This window comes from Juglans regia, chromosome 1, assembly GCF_001411555.2.
Source record: "Juglans regia cultivar Chandler chromosome 1, Walnut 2.0, whole genome shotgun sequence".
NCBI classification, from domain to species: Eukaryota; Viridiplantae; Streptophyta; class Magnoliopsida; order Fagales; family Juglandaceae; genus Juglans; species Juglans regia.
The window spans coordinates 23060697-23079262 of NC_049901.1; the positions used below are offsets into that span (position 1 = coordinate 23060697).

General features: G+C 36.8%; 1 protein-coding gene across 1 annotated transcript; it reads right to left on the bottom strand.

Annotated features, from left to right (window-relative positions):
* Positions 1-23: 23 nt before the first annotated feature.
* On the bottom strand, positions 24-14770 carry LOC109001450 (DDB1- and CUL4-associated factor 13). Its single transcript, XM_018978731.2, has 17 exons — positions 14595-14770; positions 14374-14463; positions 13011-13122; positions 12026-12053; positions 11249-11347; positions 11076-11145; positions 10945-10979; positions 10742-10816; positions 10356-10451; positions 9071-9134; positions 2907-2960; positions 2301-2386; positions 2118-2178; positions 1966-2030; positions 1755-1860; positions 1334-1422; positions 24-518 (listed from the first exon to the last, which is right to left on the bottom strand). Exons 1-17 carry the CDS (start codon positions 14658-14660, stop codon positions 356-358), a joined length of 1359 nt encoding a protein of 452 aa, XP_018834276.2. The 5' UTR covers positions 14661-14770; the 3' UTR covers positions 24-355.
* Positions 14771-18566: the final 3796 nt, after the last annotated feature.

Here is an 18566-nt window from a genome sequence, read left to right on the forward strand (position 1 = left end):
CTTGATAATCCGCTCAAAATGGCTAGTATCTGCTCAACTGTCAACTCTAAATGAGACGGAGCAGCAATTTTCCTTCCCATTGACAATTAAACTGAATTTTGCACATTATACATTATCACTTTACTGGATCTAACAAAACTGTTACATGTGAAGGCCTTGAAAGTCTTTCTTCCTTTGGACCACGGTAGGCAACAGAATAGTGAATTTGAAGGTTTACGCAACCCATGGAACCAAGTCTTGAGCTGAAGAGGAAACCTTCCAATGGAAATCAAACCCACTTTTTTCGATCGAGAATCCAACCAGAGAACCATATACGCGCAAGCACGCTACCCAAATGCACCTTTCGCATAAATATTTACTCAACTTCTGTGATGATTCTTCTTTTACGTAATGGTCGCGTTGAAATGCTTCCAGGAGCACTGTGAGCTTTTCTTCTCTCTTCTTTCTTCCTAGCAGCTTCAGTCATGGTGCGCCTCAGTGCAGCAGCCTTGTATATTGGTAATGGCAAGTGCCTATGCCTGCAGAATTATCATCAAACATCAGTATATGCGAGATCATTCCTTCCTAAGTATTCATTTTGCCATCACTTCACGGGAGATGGAACAAGCTACCAACTAGACACTTGAAATTTGCTAGAACTCCACGTATTGCATTCTTAGAAACATCCACCTAGGAAAGCTCTTTACAGAAAATGGATTAGAAAAATGTTCAGTCTCATACTTAACTATTTGTAAAGCTTCTTCTCAGAAAATGAGTTAGAGCACCTCGTATGGCACTGGCACGTACGTGACGTACCATTGTGCCGTTTCAAATAAATAAGCCAGAGAACTTTGTAAAGCACCAGTCCATACAACCTGTGTCCTATATTGTTCGCCCGTTATTCCAATAGACAATTTAACATCCTTTCCAAGTTATTCCTTTACTTTCTTTGAACAAATAACACTCCTTTCCTAAAGTAGGATTTTCTAAGGTGCCAAACAAGTTGGAATGGTGCATATTCATTAACCAGCAATTGCAATGTGCTGATCAAGTATGGCATTGCAATTAGTGGGGCCTACATCTCAATGCTCTATATGGGCAACCATGCCAAAGTGCATAAATCATGTAAGTGGGTTAGTTATGACCGAGTATCTGAAGGAGCCTCCTTCAAACACCTAAAGCTGATAATGATACTGCTCCATCAATAAGGAGCACTCATTGATGCTTCATGAATGCTTTTATGGAAAAACTTACATGGCCCCTAACATTAAGTCGGCACAAAATATCTTAAGACCATCTTCAAAGAAAGCCAGGCCTATCAAAGAGCTAAAATGCTTGTATCATCTGTGCATACCTCAAAATACGCTTGACCTCGGGGAGGTGTTTGTAGCGATTCTTGACAGCCTCGTGATAGTCATGCTTTTTCCTTTCCCTTGGGAGAAGCTGCAGCATAAAAGATAGATGGTCAGGGCTATACGAGGATGCAACGATGATACCGGATCTCCGATACAGAAATCAGCTAAAAAGGCAATGGGACCGTTAATGTCTAAAAAATAAGTTACTAGGCTTGATTACAACATTTCTATTTCTGACTCTTTAGGCCTGAATTCACCATGTGCAATTTTTGTATGAGGTGTATGCACTATTGATGTCAAATAGTAAGACAGTTGACAAAGAAGCATTACAGAATCTGGAAATGTTAAAATACAAATTTTATGACACCAGCAAGATAGTCTTAAAACAGAACCGCAGAACACACAGGAAGAGATTCTTACTACTCCCATTTGTTCTGATGCTTTAGCCTTCCAAAGCCTGAGGTTGGTATCATCACTCCCGGAAATAATATAACTTGCATCGCAGCTAAACTTGACACAGAATACCCTATACAGAATGGGAACTTTTTTAAAATTTGCTTAAAGTAATACAAATTAAATAACCAATTAGAAGAGGAAAACGCAAAGGTCAAAGAACTATATGTAGTACAACCTCTGCATCCTCTGTGTGTGATAGATTTCCCTGCTGTGGCCACCATTAAACTGGAATATTCTCACCTGCATAGTACAAATTCTAAATAAGCAAATGCATGTGTCCATCCCTTAGTATTGAACAACAGTCATGACTTGATGCAACGAACTCACTGTTCTATCATAAGATCCAGTAACAAATTCTCGACCAGTTGGTGAGTAATCGATATCCATCCTGAGAAAATTAAATTCAAGGGTCAACATCTATAGCTTACAAAATGATTGTCAACGAGGAGGATAAATACCATGAAGCATAAAGAACAAAATGCATTCGAAAGTACAAGTGAGCCATCTTACACTGCAGAAACATGATCTTTGTGAACCATTCTGGCTTCATCAAGTTTCCTAGCATCATAGCTATAACAGTTGCTGTCCTCATTAGCCTGCATCCTCAAAAGACTTTAAACAGTGATTTCCAAGGTGGAAAAAGAATATTCTGTATATAGAGAGCATGAGGTTAATATATTCTATCATGGTCTATGACCTAAAAGCATTGCAGTACATTCTCAATTTAGTTCATGATATACAACCCTCTGAAAGGTCTAACTTCTTCAATGTTTTTGCTGAAGAGGGAAAATATATAAAAAAGACAACCACTGGTTGGGTTCCTTTTTCAACTTTGTATCACCAGAAGTAGGGACATGTGTAAGAATTATGACTGTCACAATGTGGATAGGGGGATACACATATTTATGGACTGGCAACCATAACAAGTTGGCAATATGATGTTAAGGTATTCTCCCAATTACATTCGGAAGTCCCTACTCTGACTGCAGTGTGGAATATATACACTATCGGAATGAAATTTGACTGCAATGTCAAACATCCAAGAAATCCAACAAGGAGACAGAGATAATTTGAAACAACACTTGCACAACAAAATGATTCAAACCATGTGCTTACAGCTGTGAAGTTCATTGGCTCCATTGGGTTCCAACAAATAGAATTAGTTTTTGTCTGTAATCCAAAAAAACAAACAGTCAGTTTGGTTATAGACAACTGCAGATAACATAAATTTTGGAGTTAAGGAAAGAACAAGTTCAGAATGCCTCAGAAGACGGGGATAAAACATCGGGCAAAAGTCATCTGAAAAAAGGGGTAAAGTAAGAAATGTTTTATTGATAAAAGTAGAGCTCAGCATGAGCGGGCTATACAACAGATACACTTAGTTGGAGCAGGAGAAGAGCAAGAAAATTGTGGAAAGTAAAGCTAGAAAGACATGGAGAGCTGACATCCACCAGTAGGGAACATCACAGAAGAAGGTCTTAAGATCTTCAGTGGTCCTTGAATACTCGATGCTTCGATCTCTTTTCTTTCATTCCCTATGCTCCACATCAAACAAGCCCGTATCATTTTTCATAAGATCTCACTGAACGGGTTTTCAAACCACCCCTTCCAACATGCTAGTATTCAAACCAGAAGGACTGCTTATAGCACTAGAGACTACTAACAGCTTGTCATGTTAGCCACCTCGCAAATGGACTAAGAGATGATCCATAGATTCAGCATTCCTTTTATATGTACAACACTAGTAGAGTACAATAACATGCCTCTTTCTTAGGTTGTCCAAGGTAAGGATCTTCCCAAGTGTTGTTGTCCAAACAAAGAAAGCTGCTCTCAAAGGAACCTTGCTCCTCCAAACGGCCTTTCCATGGACAAGCGATACTGTCTTGGGGGAATAAAAGATGGCATATGACTTCAAACTCCCCTCTTCGATATGCTATGCATCATCTTGTCTTCCCCACCTTATCTAACTTTGAAAGAATATAACTTGACACTTAAAATACAAATTGCATAAAAAGAATAACATAAAAAAGGAGAAAAGTTTTCTATAGGGGTGAGTCTCACCATTCTTCTAACCGTAGAAATCAAAAAGAGATTTTATTCATGATCTTTTTTAATAAGGAAGTATAAATTCTATTCAAGCTCAAAAAGTGGTGAAATCCAAGTACACAAGAAGTATACAATAAATACACTTCCACCATTAAAAGAAAAAAGTAGAAGAAGATCCTGAAAACTAGAAACAGTATCACCATTCAAACTTTCCCACTGATTTCTCACAATATTCAAAAATCATCTCTCTCTCCATCTACACCACATCATGCGAGACAGAATCAATTTCTACCAAACTTCACAATGATAACGACCAAACTGTCCTTTCTAACATGCAAAGAGATCCTCCACTCTTCTAGGCAATACCCAATCTGCTCCAAGTCTGCTGAATGTATAATTCCACAAAGCATTAGCTACATCACAGTCGAGCAAAAAATGGTCAACAAATTATCCACTACTTTTGTACTACTTTTGCACATACAACAGCAAGCAAGCACCAACACAGGCCTCTTAAATTAACCCAAGTGAGAATCTTCTCTATGACAACTGTCTAAATAAAAAAGTAACTATTTGTGGAGCCATGTGGAGCCGTAGTCCTCTAAATATTCTTCCAATAAAAGGAAGTTTTAGCATGGGGATATATTGCATTATAGAAAGATCTGACTACAAAGACTTCATGCTTAGAAGAGGCCCGCCAAATCTCGTCTCTCCACCTCTTCCCATCTTGAAAGAATATAACCAGTCAAACAGAAAAGGAAATCAAGAGGTTCATCTCCCAGTCTTGTGCTGTCCTAATAAACGAGACATTCCATTGTCAAGAATCGTAGGAAAGATTGCTTAATCATTCACCTTGAATGCTTTCTTAGAATGAGATGCTGAATAATTCAGGAAAAGCTTCCTCAAGAGACCAATCTTCACACCACACGTCATGCCAAAATGAATCCCATAACCATCTATCATTTGAAACAAGTAAAGCTGGAAAATTCCTCCACTACCTCCTATATTCTTCCAAAGACCAGCTCCAAACAAACCATTCACCTTATTAGAACAGCACTTGCCCCATGAGCTACCATATTTAGCATCCACCATGAATCGCCATAAACTCTCCTCTCCTTTGAACAAAATTAACTTCCAAACCTCCAAATCTTTGACTAAAATTGGCAAACAAAACTTTGATCAATGTGCCCAGTGCAACTTCAATCCTCTCCCATACCATTCCACAAGAAAATCTATATAGCTTTGCTAAACAATTGGCAATGCCAACAGGTAAGGGAAAAAGAGAGACGTAATATGTGGGTAAGATGGACAGACTACTCTTAATCAACGTGACTTGACCACCCATAGAGAAATACATCTGCTTCCAACCAATCAATAGACTCTCCATCTTCTCAATAATGCCATCCCAAATAAATTTGGCCTTGAAGGGAATTCCCAAAGTAAGCCCAAGATCTTTTAACAAAATGATGACAACCTACAACTCAAAAAATAGCTAAATAAAACTTGTAGTACCTTTCAAAACTTAAATGAATACAAGCCTTGCTTTACCCTGACAACAACAACGTCTGACTGCATCCACATATTTTCAAATTTCAAGTGCCTTTCACCACTACGAGAATTCTGCAATCAAGAAGAATGGGGAAATTGTCCGAGCAAACTCTAGGGTAACTTTTTTGAGACACTTAAAGGTATTTGACTAGGGGTGACAATATATGACACGACCCATGAACCCAATACGACATAAGTAGATTTGGATTTGATATAAATGAGCTTGAGTCAAAATAGGTTGACCTGATAAGACATGAATTATAAACGGTTCAATTGTGGGTCAACCCGCGAAACCCGTATAACACAAATAAATTCTAAGTGTTTAGTTTTATATGCCTTTATTATTGTTGGGATGTAATATTAATATTAGTATTTGACTGCTCAGTTATTTTATAGAAATATTAATTTTCATATATATATTATTGGTTTGAATATTGATCATAATTTTTTTTTTTAATCATGAATTCAATTGTAATTGTGAATGATTTATATAGTTATCATGTCTTATATATGATATTATATTAATTGGGTTAAAATAAATCGGGTTAGCTCAACCTATTTATATGAAATAGGTAAAATGGGTTGTATTCAAGTTAACCCAATAAAAATTAATTATCAAGTGGGTTATGCGGGTTGTGTCATGTCACCTATTATTTATATGTAAGGGTGTAATCGGTCCAGTCCAGTTGGTCCCAAGGAGTATTTTTAGACCGGACCGAAACTTTTGATCCACCCATTTTCCACCCCGAGACCGGACTGGACTGTTATCTATCATTCCGCCCATTTTTAGACCAGACTTTTGATCCACCCATTTTAGAGTCTAGCCTGTTTAATTAAAAGGGTCATGTTCGAGTTCACCCATATAATCTAATACTCATAACTTGGCACAACACAAACATGACCCGCAAACACGAATTGTCATCCCTGTATTTGACCTCCCAATCAGTAGAAATAAGGAATTCGTCAATCATGGACCAAGAAACATGTTTGTGATTATTTGACCATGTAATTTTTTTATAATTTTCCGACCATGTAAAATTACTGACAAGCGGAAGATCAATCAAATTGTGATAAAAAATGAGTTCTGAAAAATCCCCATAACTAGACAAATACAACCTTCACCTGATCGGTCACTAGGAAAAAACTTGTTATATTAAAGTCTCCCCCAATGCACAATTGCAAGTTCCACCAACCAACTCATCCCATAAAAACTGTCTCAAAATCAGACCATACTCACCTGCAAATGCCCATTGAAATTGATGTTTCAAAAGAATAGGTTGCGACATTCTCCATGTAAGAATCACACTTTTACAATCCTTCTATCCCACATACACAGGATCCCTACAGATGCCCCCTTTGAGTCAACGCCACCAATCCACGAGATTGCATCCCCATAAACTATGCACAAGATTCCCAGGCATATACCCAGTTTTAATTTCTTGAAGACAAATCACATCTGTTAACCCTATGATATTCCAATTACAATATAGTACTTTTTAGGCTTCATACAAAAACAAAGGAATCGCTCCCTTTACTTTTTCCACAGAACTATCGCTTTCCGAATCATAATTTATAGAACAAGTGAGCCAATTTAGTTCCCTAGGAACCAGAACCAAATTCTGCTGGTACTACTCTTCAAAACCCTCTCATCAAACCCCTATAAAATGTTTGAAGCTTCTCACTTTTGTAAAACCTAGCCTTAGAGTACATTCTCTACACTACTAGATTCACCAAGAAGCAAAAATCCAAAGGTTCATATTAAATAGAGTATTACAATCTGATTATGACGGAATTAAAGCAGTATAATTTCCTACAACAAAACTCACAAAAAGTCCCATCCGCCATGGGCAAATCAGGAAAACCCAATATGCTCCTACTAAAAGAAAAATCCAAATTCAGGATAGACATCCTCTTAACCCACCCCTCCCTCCCTCCCTCCCTCCCTTCTCTCTAGTAAAAAAAATCCAAATAGAAAGATCACATCATGATTTCTTATGGGGGGGAGGTGTGGAATGGGAGCTGAAATCTCACCTTGTGAGCTGGTCCAAAGTTTTCTCCCAATAATGTAAAGGGCTAGTGAATTTGAAAATTGATCTCCTTTGAGAGGGAAAATGATTATGACATTATGCCAACGAACGAGAAAGCTTGTGGGGGATGATGGTAGACATGAAAAATGGTAGGTCAGGGGGTGATTGGAGTTCTCATGAGGTTAATGAGACTCTGGGATATGAATTGTGGAAAAACATCATTTGGGGTTGGGTAGAGGTTCTCTAGACTTGTTAGATTTGACTTCTAAAAGGCGTTAGATATGAAGTGGGAGATGGCACCAAAATAAAGATCTGGCACAATGCATGGTATGGAGACCAACCATTTGAAGAGAGCCTTCTTGGTCCTGCTCATCACTGCAAAGTTAAAAAATGCTTCGGTGGCTGAAAATTTGCATAATTCAAATGGTTCTAAACACTGGGAAGTGGATTTTGTTAGAGCAGTGCACACAAAATTGGGAGATGGAGCTCTAGGCTTCTTTCTTTGTTAGGCTGTACTCAATCCGGGTGGGATGGGAGAGAGAACAAGAAGTTTTGGCCCCAATCCAATGGGGTGTTTGATGTGAAATAATTTTACCGGATATCGTATTCACATGAACGGTTGTCTTTTCCATGAAAAAACATTTGGAGAAGTAGAGGTCCATTTAGGGTGGCAGGCTTTGCTTGAGAGGTGGCTTTAGGAAATATCCTCACCCTGGATAATTTAAGGAAGTGACTATTACAATTATAAATTGGTCTAACATGTGTAAAAGGGATGTAGAAACAATGGATCACATTGTTACTACATTTTGAAGTAGCTTGTGCTCTTTGACAAGCTGAGAATACTTGAGCTACCCACGGGTGGGTAGAATATCTGAGAATACTTGAGAACAATTGTGTTGCCAAACGGACCCTAAGTCATTACTGGTTCTTCAATTTGTGGCTGTCTACATGGTTTTTTTTTAGTGATAAATCATTTGCATAGAAACTTCCAAAGAAATAAATTATTATACTTATCCAAGATGAACGGTCTCTTCATTTTCTCAAACTGGTGTAGAAACTTATTGTCATCCAATCCAATCCCCTCCCCTCCCTATTGTTTTAGGGAAAGGAACCACCTTCAGAATACCTCTAACTATACAGTCGGATTTTTCACCTAAACTGCATAGCTTTCCAACATGATTTCACCTTTATACCTCAAGTTTATTATCATTGTACAAAAACAATCTCATGTTACCTTTTTCACATTCACATAAGAAATGCAAAAATGAGGACAATGTACAATGCAGAAACTTAAATTGGTCCCGCTTTTTAAAGCTTAATAAGAATCTCTTCAACCGATGATAGACTTAGACATAAACTCCAAATGTTAAGAGTTTTATCAAGTGATATTTTGAAAGCGTGCCCTCCTCCACCCATCCCAATCTTGCTTCAGCAAAATAAAAATAGAAAACAAAGTAAAGAGAATAAATCGATAACCCCGTTCCACATGGGCAATGCTGACATCCCAAGTCCAAAATACATAATAATTCACAGCAATATCATAGAAGTTCAAGAACAAAATCACAGAAACAGAGAAGTCCAGGAACTGTAGCTATGTGATGTAAATCAAAACATGGTAATGTGCCAACAATACTGACATACTTTTGTTATGTATAACAATACCTGCATAATTAATTTCCTCGTTGGGGATGACATGCGCAAATCATAGAGTGTTATGCTGCGATCACTATTATTAGAGGAAAAAAAAAGGAATTATACAAACGAATTACATATTTGATGCACAAAATAATTTTCTTTCAGACAAAGGAACAAATGAATTATAAAGTACATAAATTGCTCAAGGATACATAAATCACATAGTTTACAGTTTCCACCACTAAATATGAAGTGGAACTTATTTCAAGATCTACTTTAAAGTAAAAAAAAAACACACGAGCAACATACACCCATAGAAGTTACTTGAAAATAACTGATCTCAACCCAAAATCGGAGAGAAGGGGTAATAAAAAAAGTCACACCAAACTGAATCACTTTGGTTCAGTTCAAGACCAGTCTCAGGTTATACAACTACATGAAATACCATAAAGAACCAAGTTGGGTGGGTTGAGCCAAGGCAGCTTCTTAGGCAATTATCTAGTGTTGCAAGGATTTTTCTTAGTCAGATCGGAGCACTGTTTGATGGTAGAGCCAAGGGGCAATCTTGATTAAATTTGAACTACTTATCAAAAGTAACCTTATGTCACATGTTAACGCAGAAACTGATTAATAATTTTGATATGTTATATATGCACTCATACTGGAGGTCAGGCTACCATACCTGTCACCTAAATGTGAGATCAGGCCGGACCAAGCAAGTTTTGTCATAAACAATTCCATGAATGCATAAAACATTTTAATCCAAACCCACATAAACCCCAAATGGTCAGGTTGGGTTGATTCACAGATTACCCAGACCTAAGTGGCACCCCTACAGCCCTACTCCAAACCATCATAGGATCCCTAGCCAGCACATACTGCCTACAAGATCACAGATCACAAAGCATGGAATAGACAGGTCCTTAGGTACCTTAAAACTCCTTAATAGAAACAGAATTATCTTTCATTTTTAAAGCTTTCTTTACCATATGTTTCATATACTACCATTTAATAATGGAAAAGCCCCAGGACTATTTCCCAACGTCCTTGTCAACTTAGTTTCCATATGAAGAAGCCTAATGTAAAACATCTTTTGGGAGAAGCAAGGAGTTTTAGAGGCAGAAAAATAGAATTTTGGTTCATTCTTTAACTTCTTTTATTTGTAGTTCACAAACTTGTAAGGACTAAACAGTAAATTTCATTTGACTTCCTTTGAACAAAATATAAACTGTGATATACAGATTAAGATTTACACATTACATCCATATTACCAAGCACGAATTGTTATTAATTTAGAAGTCGACATTCATACCTAGCTGATGTTGCCAAGAGATTTGGTTCTCCAGGATTGAATCGAACAGATATCACAGTGTCAGTTCCCCATTCAAAACTCCTTACAGGCTGAGACCTAAATATGAGAGGCACATTGTCATAATATCCCATTTCATTATATGCATATATACAAACAATTTCAAATTTTTATTAATCTAAAAGGTGGTGACATCCAATACACAGGCTATACCATAGATATGCCTAAACCATATATACGCCTAAACATTAGGAGAAAAAGAAGAAGAGAATCGTGATATAGAAGACCAGCATCACAAATATGAGAGACCACCCAAAGAAATAGAGAATGAAGCAAACTATATTTTGTTGACTGATTTCTCAGTCTTCAAAACAAGTTGAGAGCTAAACCTATTGTGGTTCCATATATCCACTTGAGCACCAGCTGTGGCAAAGTAAACCCCATCCCATTGGTGATCAACAGCCCTGAGAATTACAAAGTAGACCTTGGTGAGAAAATAGAAACGAAAAGGAAAAGAAAAGAGAGAAAAATATCACACTATAATGATGTGAAAAGTCATGGCATATCCCTGATAAGTCACTGGAAACCTTACCAAAATGCATTCTTCCAAACATAAACTTCCAGTGGCTGAAAAAAAAATCAGACGTAATTTTTTCAGGAGGTTAGAAATATGGTCAGAAGCACACTATTCAAAAACACCAAACCAAATCTAGATATTACCACCTTGACAGAGTTATCAGAAGATTCATATGACTCCTTAAGAGTGGCAACGGGTACATTCCAAAGCCTGACACTGAACATCGAACAAATTCACCAAGATAGACATTACATGCATGAACAGTCACCCAAAACTCCATCTTCAAAGAAAAAGTTACATCCAGCTAATTTTGCCTTACGTGCAATCAGTGCCACATGATACAAGAACACGTCCATCTGTAGATGCTGTCAGACCTCGTACTGCACCTTGGTGACCAAGAAATTGAGAAACTGTTCGCCTTTAATTCAGATTTCAAATTTTATAGTCAATTGCACGTCTTTATGCATCAAAAGGAACACACAACCAAAAGTCTATTAAATAAGAAAAGGAAGATGCATAATGGACCATGTGGTCCAATACAACTTGACATCAATCAATGTAACATGCATGCAGAAATATAAGAAATTTAACCATTGTGAGATCTAGTTTTTCCATGATCAGATGCACAACTAATGGCTATATGTTCTGAGCCTGACCCAACCCTACCCAATTTCTCTTATATATTTAGAAAATATATATGACAAATTTGGCTTTTCTCGTTCCTGCACTTCAATTATTGTGGAGATTAGATGCGCCCATAAAAAAGACGAGGTGTTCTCTTAGATTACAGAAGAGGTTTAGACAAGGGACCAATAAAGAAGACTTTACCAGAATACAGACAAAACTTTCCAGACCAATTTAAATACAAGCAACACAATGTTAACTCGGGCCAGACAAAAAAAGGAAAAAGAGTGATTCATCAATATGGTTAAAGAACTGAAGACAAATAGGTTTGTGTTTCTCTTTTCAAAATATCAACATAAGCATTACGTAATAAATACAATTTACCAGTTTTCATCCAAAAAACTCTAGAATAATTAAGAAAAGTAGCAGGAAAGACATGGCTCGAAATTCTAGTTGCGGCTTAATGAGATACCTGGAAGCAATATCCCATAGGCGAATATCTACAAAACATTCAAAACAGAAATAATTTAGAAACTTTAAAGAAATTTAAAGTATGACCCAGGAGTTACATGACTATAGTGGGCAATGCGTCAATAAACAAAGTAGATAACAGCATCATGATATTAGGAACCAATTCATGCCACCAAACAGGACTCACTGACTATTAATTAGGCAACATGTTTGGAGTTTGTTTTATGCCCCATGACTAGAACACACCAATTTAAGCACTTCAGAGCAAATTAAACAAACTTATGCCACCTTGTAAAAAGAAGTCAGTATTTCTCTGGGCAAAATAAGAATTTGATTATAACACCAAAAGTATACAACTGCAAACTCAAAAATATAGTCAAAACTCGTAGCAATCCCTAAAAATTAAGGAAGAATTCTAGAATTGAAACTAATTTAAAGGTTAAATCTATTTTTCATACCAACTATATGTCCGTTTATCTGAATAGACTTTTAGTTTATCGATCATAAAAATGTTGATCCGAACAGACTCAAATCAAAATATCTTTAGTTGGTATGATCAATATACTTTTAAGATTTAAATTGGTTTCCATTATATTGATCGGGCACAAAGTTTTTTTTTTTTTTTGGGGGAGGGGACAAAGGAAACAGCAACCCTAAACCCAAATTTCAAGTTCCTCCTAACAAAATTTTTCCGGTCAAATTAGTCCAGTGGTTTCTGCACAATCCCATAACTCTCTCTCACACACACACACACACACATGCTAATCAGATAACAGAGCACATGTTGTGGGCGGGCTAACTTAAAATTAGAGAATTACAGCGTAAACCAATCAAAGAGCAAAACCAAAGTTATCTAGCATTACCAGGCCAACAATTATTGGCTTAACAACAAAAGAAGTTAAGATTGTATATACTGGGCTAGGCCTATTCTTGGAGTAATATAATTTGTTTACTTATAAAAAAAATAAATAAATAAAGTTAAGTACCTCCATCCATTGAGCCAGAAAATATTCCTTTCAAATTATTCGGGTTCTTTGCCATACATGAAATTGCATCTATATGCCCGTCCATTGCTCCAATAAACGGCCTTGCAAAAATCTAAAAATACTCCCAGAAATCAAAAGCACATTAATCAGGGAAAAAAAAACTTACCTATTAAACACAAAATCCATATCCTTGTCTAGAAAAGAAAAAAATTAATGTTTTCTCAGAAGATGAGTTCATTAATATGAAAAAGGGCGCTAAACCAATACACATGAAGTTTGCAAGAGATGCAATGAACTGATAAAAGTAAAAAGTGCTATAAATTAGTGAAAGATAGAAATAGAAAATTCTATACCATATTGGACCACTATGACAGTAGTTTATTTTTTTATCAGTAAACAGAATATTATTGATCATAAGAATAGGCAAGAGCCCCAGTACAGGGAATTCCGGATTTCAAGAAAGGAAGACTGGAGCTTTAACATCGAATTTTTGTAATCTTTGAAACCACGCTCATTTCTTTCCCTCCAAATATACCACAATATGAGTAAATGCTACTCTGCCCCCTACTTTATATTACTCACTTTGCCCCCTTGATGTGGGACATGGCTTATTAAAAAAATTAAAAACACAAACATAAAAGGGTAGAGGGAATCTAGGCTTTTAGTCTTCCTCTTTTTGTGTTTTCAAACGTCATTTTGTTTTGACTATATATTTTTTTAATAAGCCAAGTGGGCAAAGTGAGTGGTATTAATTAGGAGACATAGTAGCATTTACTCGCCACAACATACATGTCGCGTCATCCTCCACAATTCTGCACACTGATGTATACTAAACTGTCCTTTCCAACATGATAGGAGATCCATCAACTGGGGGAATCATCACCCATCGATCCCAAACGGTTCAAAAATCACATTCCATAAAACACTAGCAACCTCGCAATGCAGTTGAAGGTGATCCCTAGTTTCTCATTCTTCTTGCCTATGCAATACCGGTTGATCACTAAAATTCCCAGTTTCTTTCTTTGTCCAAGGTAAGAATTTTTCCAAAACTGCTGCCTAAATGAAGTTCCCTCTAGGGATTTACGCCTCCAAATAAGTTTTCAAGGGAAAGGGGCTCTATCATGAGTACCTAGAACATTGTGGAAAGACTTTGCAGTGCACACTCCTTCCTAAATAAGCCCCAAACTATTTTATCTTCTCCATTGCCTCCACCCAACTCGAATACAAATGTCCAGATTTTCAACCAAAAACCAATATAATAGCGTTAACTGGCGCATATACGATAACAAAGCAACCGAATTAATCATCCAAATGCCCTATACTCGACAAAAACCAAAAAAGAAGTATTGGCATTCCAAATCACCTTGTCTAATTTTGCAGCGTTAAGAGCTCGCACGTACTCCACCGCCTTTTCTTGGGGCCGAAGGTTCGGGTCATAGTTCCGGAACACTCTCTGATCACAACCAATACAAAAAATGACAAATTTTACGGAGATAGAAACTGAAGAGCAAATTACTTGTTCATATAATGAAAACAAAAATAGGGACAGAAGAAACAGAGAGACGTGTGTTTGAGTGGTGTAACCTGGAGGTCTTTGCTTCGTTCTCGAGTGAATTCGTCCGTGGAGCGTGAGATTACTTTGACCTTCATTGTGTCTCCGAGAGAGAGAGAGGGAGTTGGGGGCCACGCCGGGAGGGGGGCGTGGAATGGAGCAGAATGCCTGAGCTTTAGTGTTTGAACTTTGCAGGCAGAAATAGTAAAACCCCGAAGATCTTCTAACGAAAGGACGTAGCAAAAACCCTATTTGTTGGGTCGGGTCGGTTTATCACCCGAGTCTTTATCTCGTTTGGGCTGCACAGCCCAATCAAATTGGAAACAAACGAAAAAAATAAGAGAGAGGAAGACGGAGTCCGGTTAAAGCCTCTAACTATTGATATAATTACAACTTTTATATAATCATATTTTAATTTGAGGATGATTATGTAAAATTCAAATTAATTAAATTTTAGTATTTGATGAGGCAACATTATACATATGAGATCTAAAAGTGATAAAAGTATCACATTGTACATATGAGATGAAAGCTAAATGAGAGAGTATAATGAGGTAAATTATGTTTCTACATCACCAGCTGGTGTTTGTGACATCAAGTCTCAATTTGCATGCTCCATTAGTATGTAAACATTTTCTTGCGTCCTACACCAATTTGCATTAGAATTGTAAGTCCAAATTCTTATCATGTCACACAAAGAAATATGTGGCATGAAATGCTCGAATTGACATGGTTTATCAACACGATTCAGTTGTAAAAGGCTTTTTACAAGGCATGGTGTAATGACCTAAACGAAATTCGATGAAAATAATTTCTATTAACATTAGGAATGCTATGAAAATCTAAGAAGATTTCATGAATTGAATGATCGATTAGGTTTTAGTCTGTTAGCATAGTCAATTTATGATCTGCTATAGGGACAAACCAACTTTTTTATTTATTTGAGGCTCTTAAGAGCATATTTGGTGAAACGAATTGCACTATAAGAATCGTATGAACTTTTAGGATTTTATGGTGCAATAAAAAGTTTTGAGTCTTTTGGGTGAAAATAGGCCAACCAGAGAGCATACGTGGTACCTAGACCAAACAGATGTCACATTGCCATGTAGGATGCTCAAATCAACCAAGGATCACTAGGAGATCTCATTGGACACATGGTGCCATCACAACCCTCTATTTAGAGCCCACTTTACACTTTTCAAGAGAAATACCAATGTGTAAGGTAGATAGAGTGAAAACCAAGCAACCAACATGCCTTCTTACACAATGACACAATTTTAACTACTCAAGTACAACCTTGACCAGCCAACAAAGAAGGTTTCAACCCTAATAAAATCCCAAATTTTTGTGTGGGAGTTGAAACCCAAATCCTTGAGGTAACTGAAACCCTAAACTCCCAAAGTTTTGACTATTGTGTTTCCCTCTTGGTTTAAACCAGTTCCATAAGCAACCATCTTCTCGTGTACTATCTCTTACACCCAACTATCTTCTCATGTACTATCTCTTACACCCTCATCCACTCCCTTACTCCATGGTATACTCATTTGACCAAAAAAACTGCAAGTGGACTTGAAACCCTAAGTGAAACCTTATCTATACCCTAAATGGTGCCAACCGGATTGCTAAATTTAGTTCTAGCAAAACCCTTCCTTTTTCCCTTAACTTTTCACACAAGCTTTCCCCCATTGAATGAACACTCCATGGCCAGACCAGATTGACCTTGTACCCTTGATTCAGCCCCAAATAGTGTACTTTATGGAAAGTAAAACACTCGATCTCTCAACGCCCAAGCTCACCATTCGATCAAGCATTTCAGGCTCTCCATTCCAGCCAATTGTTTCATTCATCTTAGAAGCAACCTTCACATCATTGTCATGCATTCCACCCATTCCAAGTCTGCCCTCCCTATAGCCCTATGCCACCCTCATTTCTTCCTCAAACTTGCAATTTTTTATCTCCTTCTAGAGAGCAAACTGAGAGACAGAGCTTTGGAGAGAATAGTTTAAGTTCTTTGCTTCTTTGGATTTCCAGCTTTGTAAGTTTCTTTCCTAACTCAAATCTCTTTCATTTTGATTATGCTTTGAGTCTTGGACTTATTGGAAGAGAGTTAGTTATTATTAATTGAAGTTTGAAGGTTAGATGATGGGAAATTGGTGATAAGGTGTTCAGTTTGGAGTATGTTCATAAAGCCTTGAGAGTTTGTTTGTTTTGTTGGATTATCCTGAAAAGTTTAGTGTTATGGTGTATTGCTTTGATTTTTATTTAAGTTCTTGGTTGGATTTATAGCATATGAGGTTTTAATAAAATAAATTTGCATGATCCTAAGTGTTAGAACAGAAACCCTTCAAGCATGAGATTGTTTGGTTTAGTTTTTCATTCTAGCTTTAGAAACTTAAATCCATGGTTTTGATTTTATAATCCCTTATTATTAAAGCTTTGCTTTATGGTTTAATTTAGATATTTAAAAATTTATGACTAAAGTCTTTGTTGGATTTGATAAACATGCATAGACGTATGTTTTTATGCAAAGTTTATAGGATATTGACTATTTGGTTTCTTTGGTATTATTATTTGCTATAATATGTTAAATATGGTGCTTAGATCAAGTTAGGACTTGAATGTGAGGTATATGAATGTGTTATTTCAAGAATATATGCATGTAAATTAAGGATTTAGTTATTTTGTTCAAGGCCAAGCATGAATAAGGTTCGGGTTCAAAGATTTTAGTGCAAACCGATTTTTACATGTTGAGCAAATTGATTTTTGTTGTTAGTCATACATGTTATCAACTAGGATTGAGGATTAACATGTTAGAGGTTAGGATTTGTGGACTTTTGAAATTCTTGGTCTCAAAATACAAGCAAAAGGCCAAAGACACCAAGATTAGGTTCAGTTGACCTAATCTTGATGTTTTATGTTAATTATTTGATATGTCAAGTGTATGGTCTTGAAAATTCATGTTTTGCTATCTAGGCATAATATTAGAATTAGGGATTTGATATTTATGAATTGTTAAACTCAGGTCTAGGCATGATGGTGTGAAAAATAGTTAAATGCAAGCAAGTGTGATTTCTAGCCTATGATAGGTTTGACCAAGTGAAATTCTCGTAGTAGATTTGAGTTTTTGTAAATTCTAATTCCATAGATGGACTTATAATGAAATTTTCATAAGGTATATAAATTTTGATAAATTTTAGGGCTCATTTGTAATTTCCATAAGTTTAGGGGCTAATTTGTAATTTTTTAAGAGTTATGGGGTAATTTTGCAAATTAAGCTCAAAGTTATTAAGTCCTATTTTTATGAGGTTAAGCTCAAATTAAACTCAATGTTCAGGAAGCGACTTGGAAGAAAGAAGTTGATATGAAAACTAAGTACCCTCATCTGTTTGGATTGTAGTGTAACTTATGTTTTCTCAGTGAACATGGCCTAGCCAACTTTGTATTCACTGTTTTTGTACGAGGATTGCATTGCATCAGATAGTTTTCATTTGATGAGGCCACACGATGAGGCAGAGTCGAGCCTTCCGAGGAGTGCACCTCTGTTCCTACACCTAAGACATCTAGGTCATTGATGTCGTCGACGCACCGAGGATGCCTTCTCATGCAAGGGCATGTGCCTAGTAGCGATGATGTTCAGTAGGAGGTTGAGCCTATGCATTTTGCTAACATGTACTATGATTTAGACAAAGATGCACTGTACTATCTACTTTAAGATATCACTATAGTGGATTCTGACTTACCTCCACCCACATCACCCAGTGATTCTATAGCCAGCGACGATCAGTAGCTTTGTGAGTATCTTTCTTCTTTTGTCATGATAGTTAATTATATTTTTGTATGTGCACTCAGATGTAACGACCCGAAAAAACTTCGGTGGAAAGAGTTTCTTTAGACCTTAGAAACGTCATGAAAACCAAAAAGGATTTCATGAATCGAGCGATTGATTAAGGATGCCCATGTGTCATCTCAAATCTACATTTAGGATGTCCAAATCAGCCTAGAAC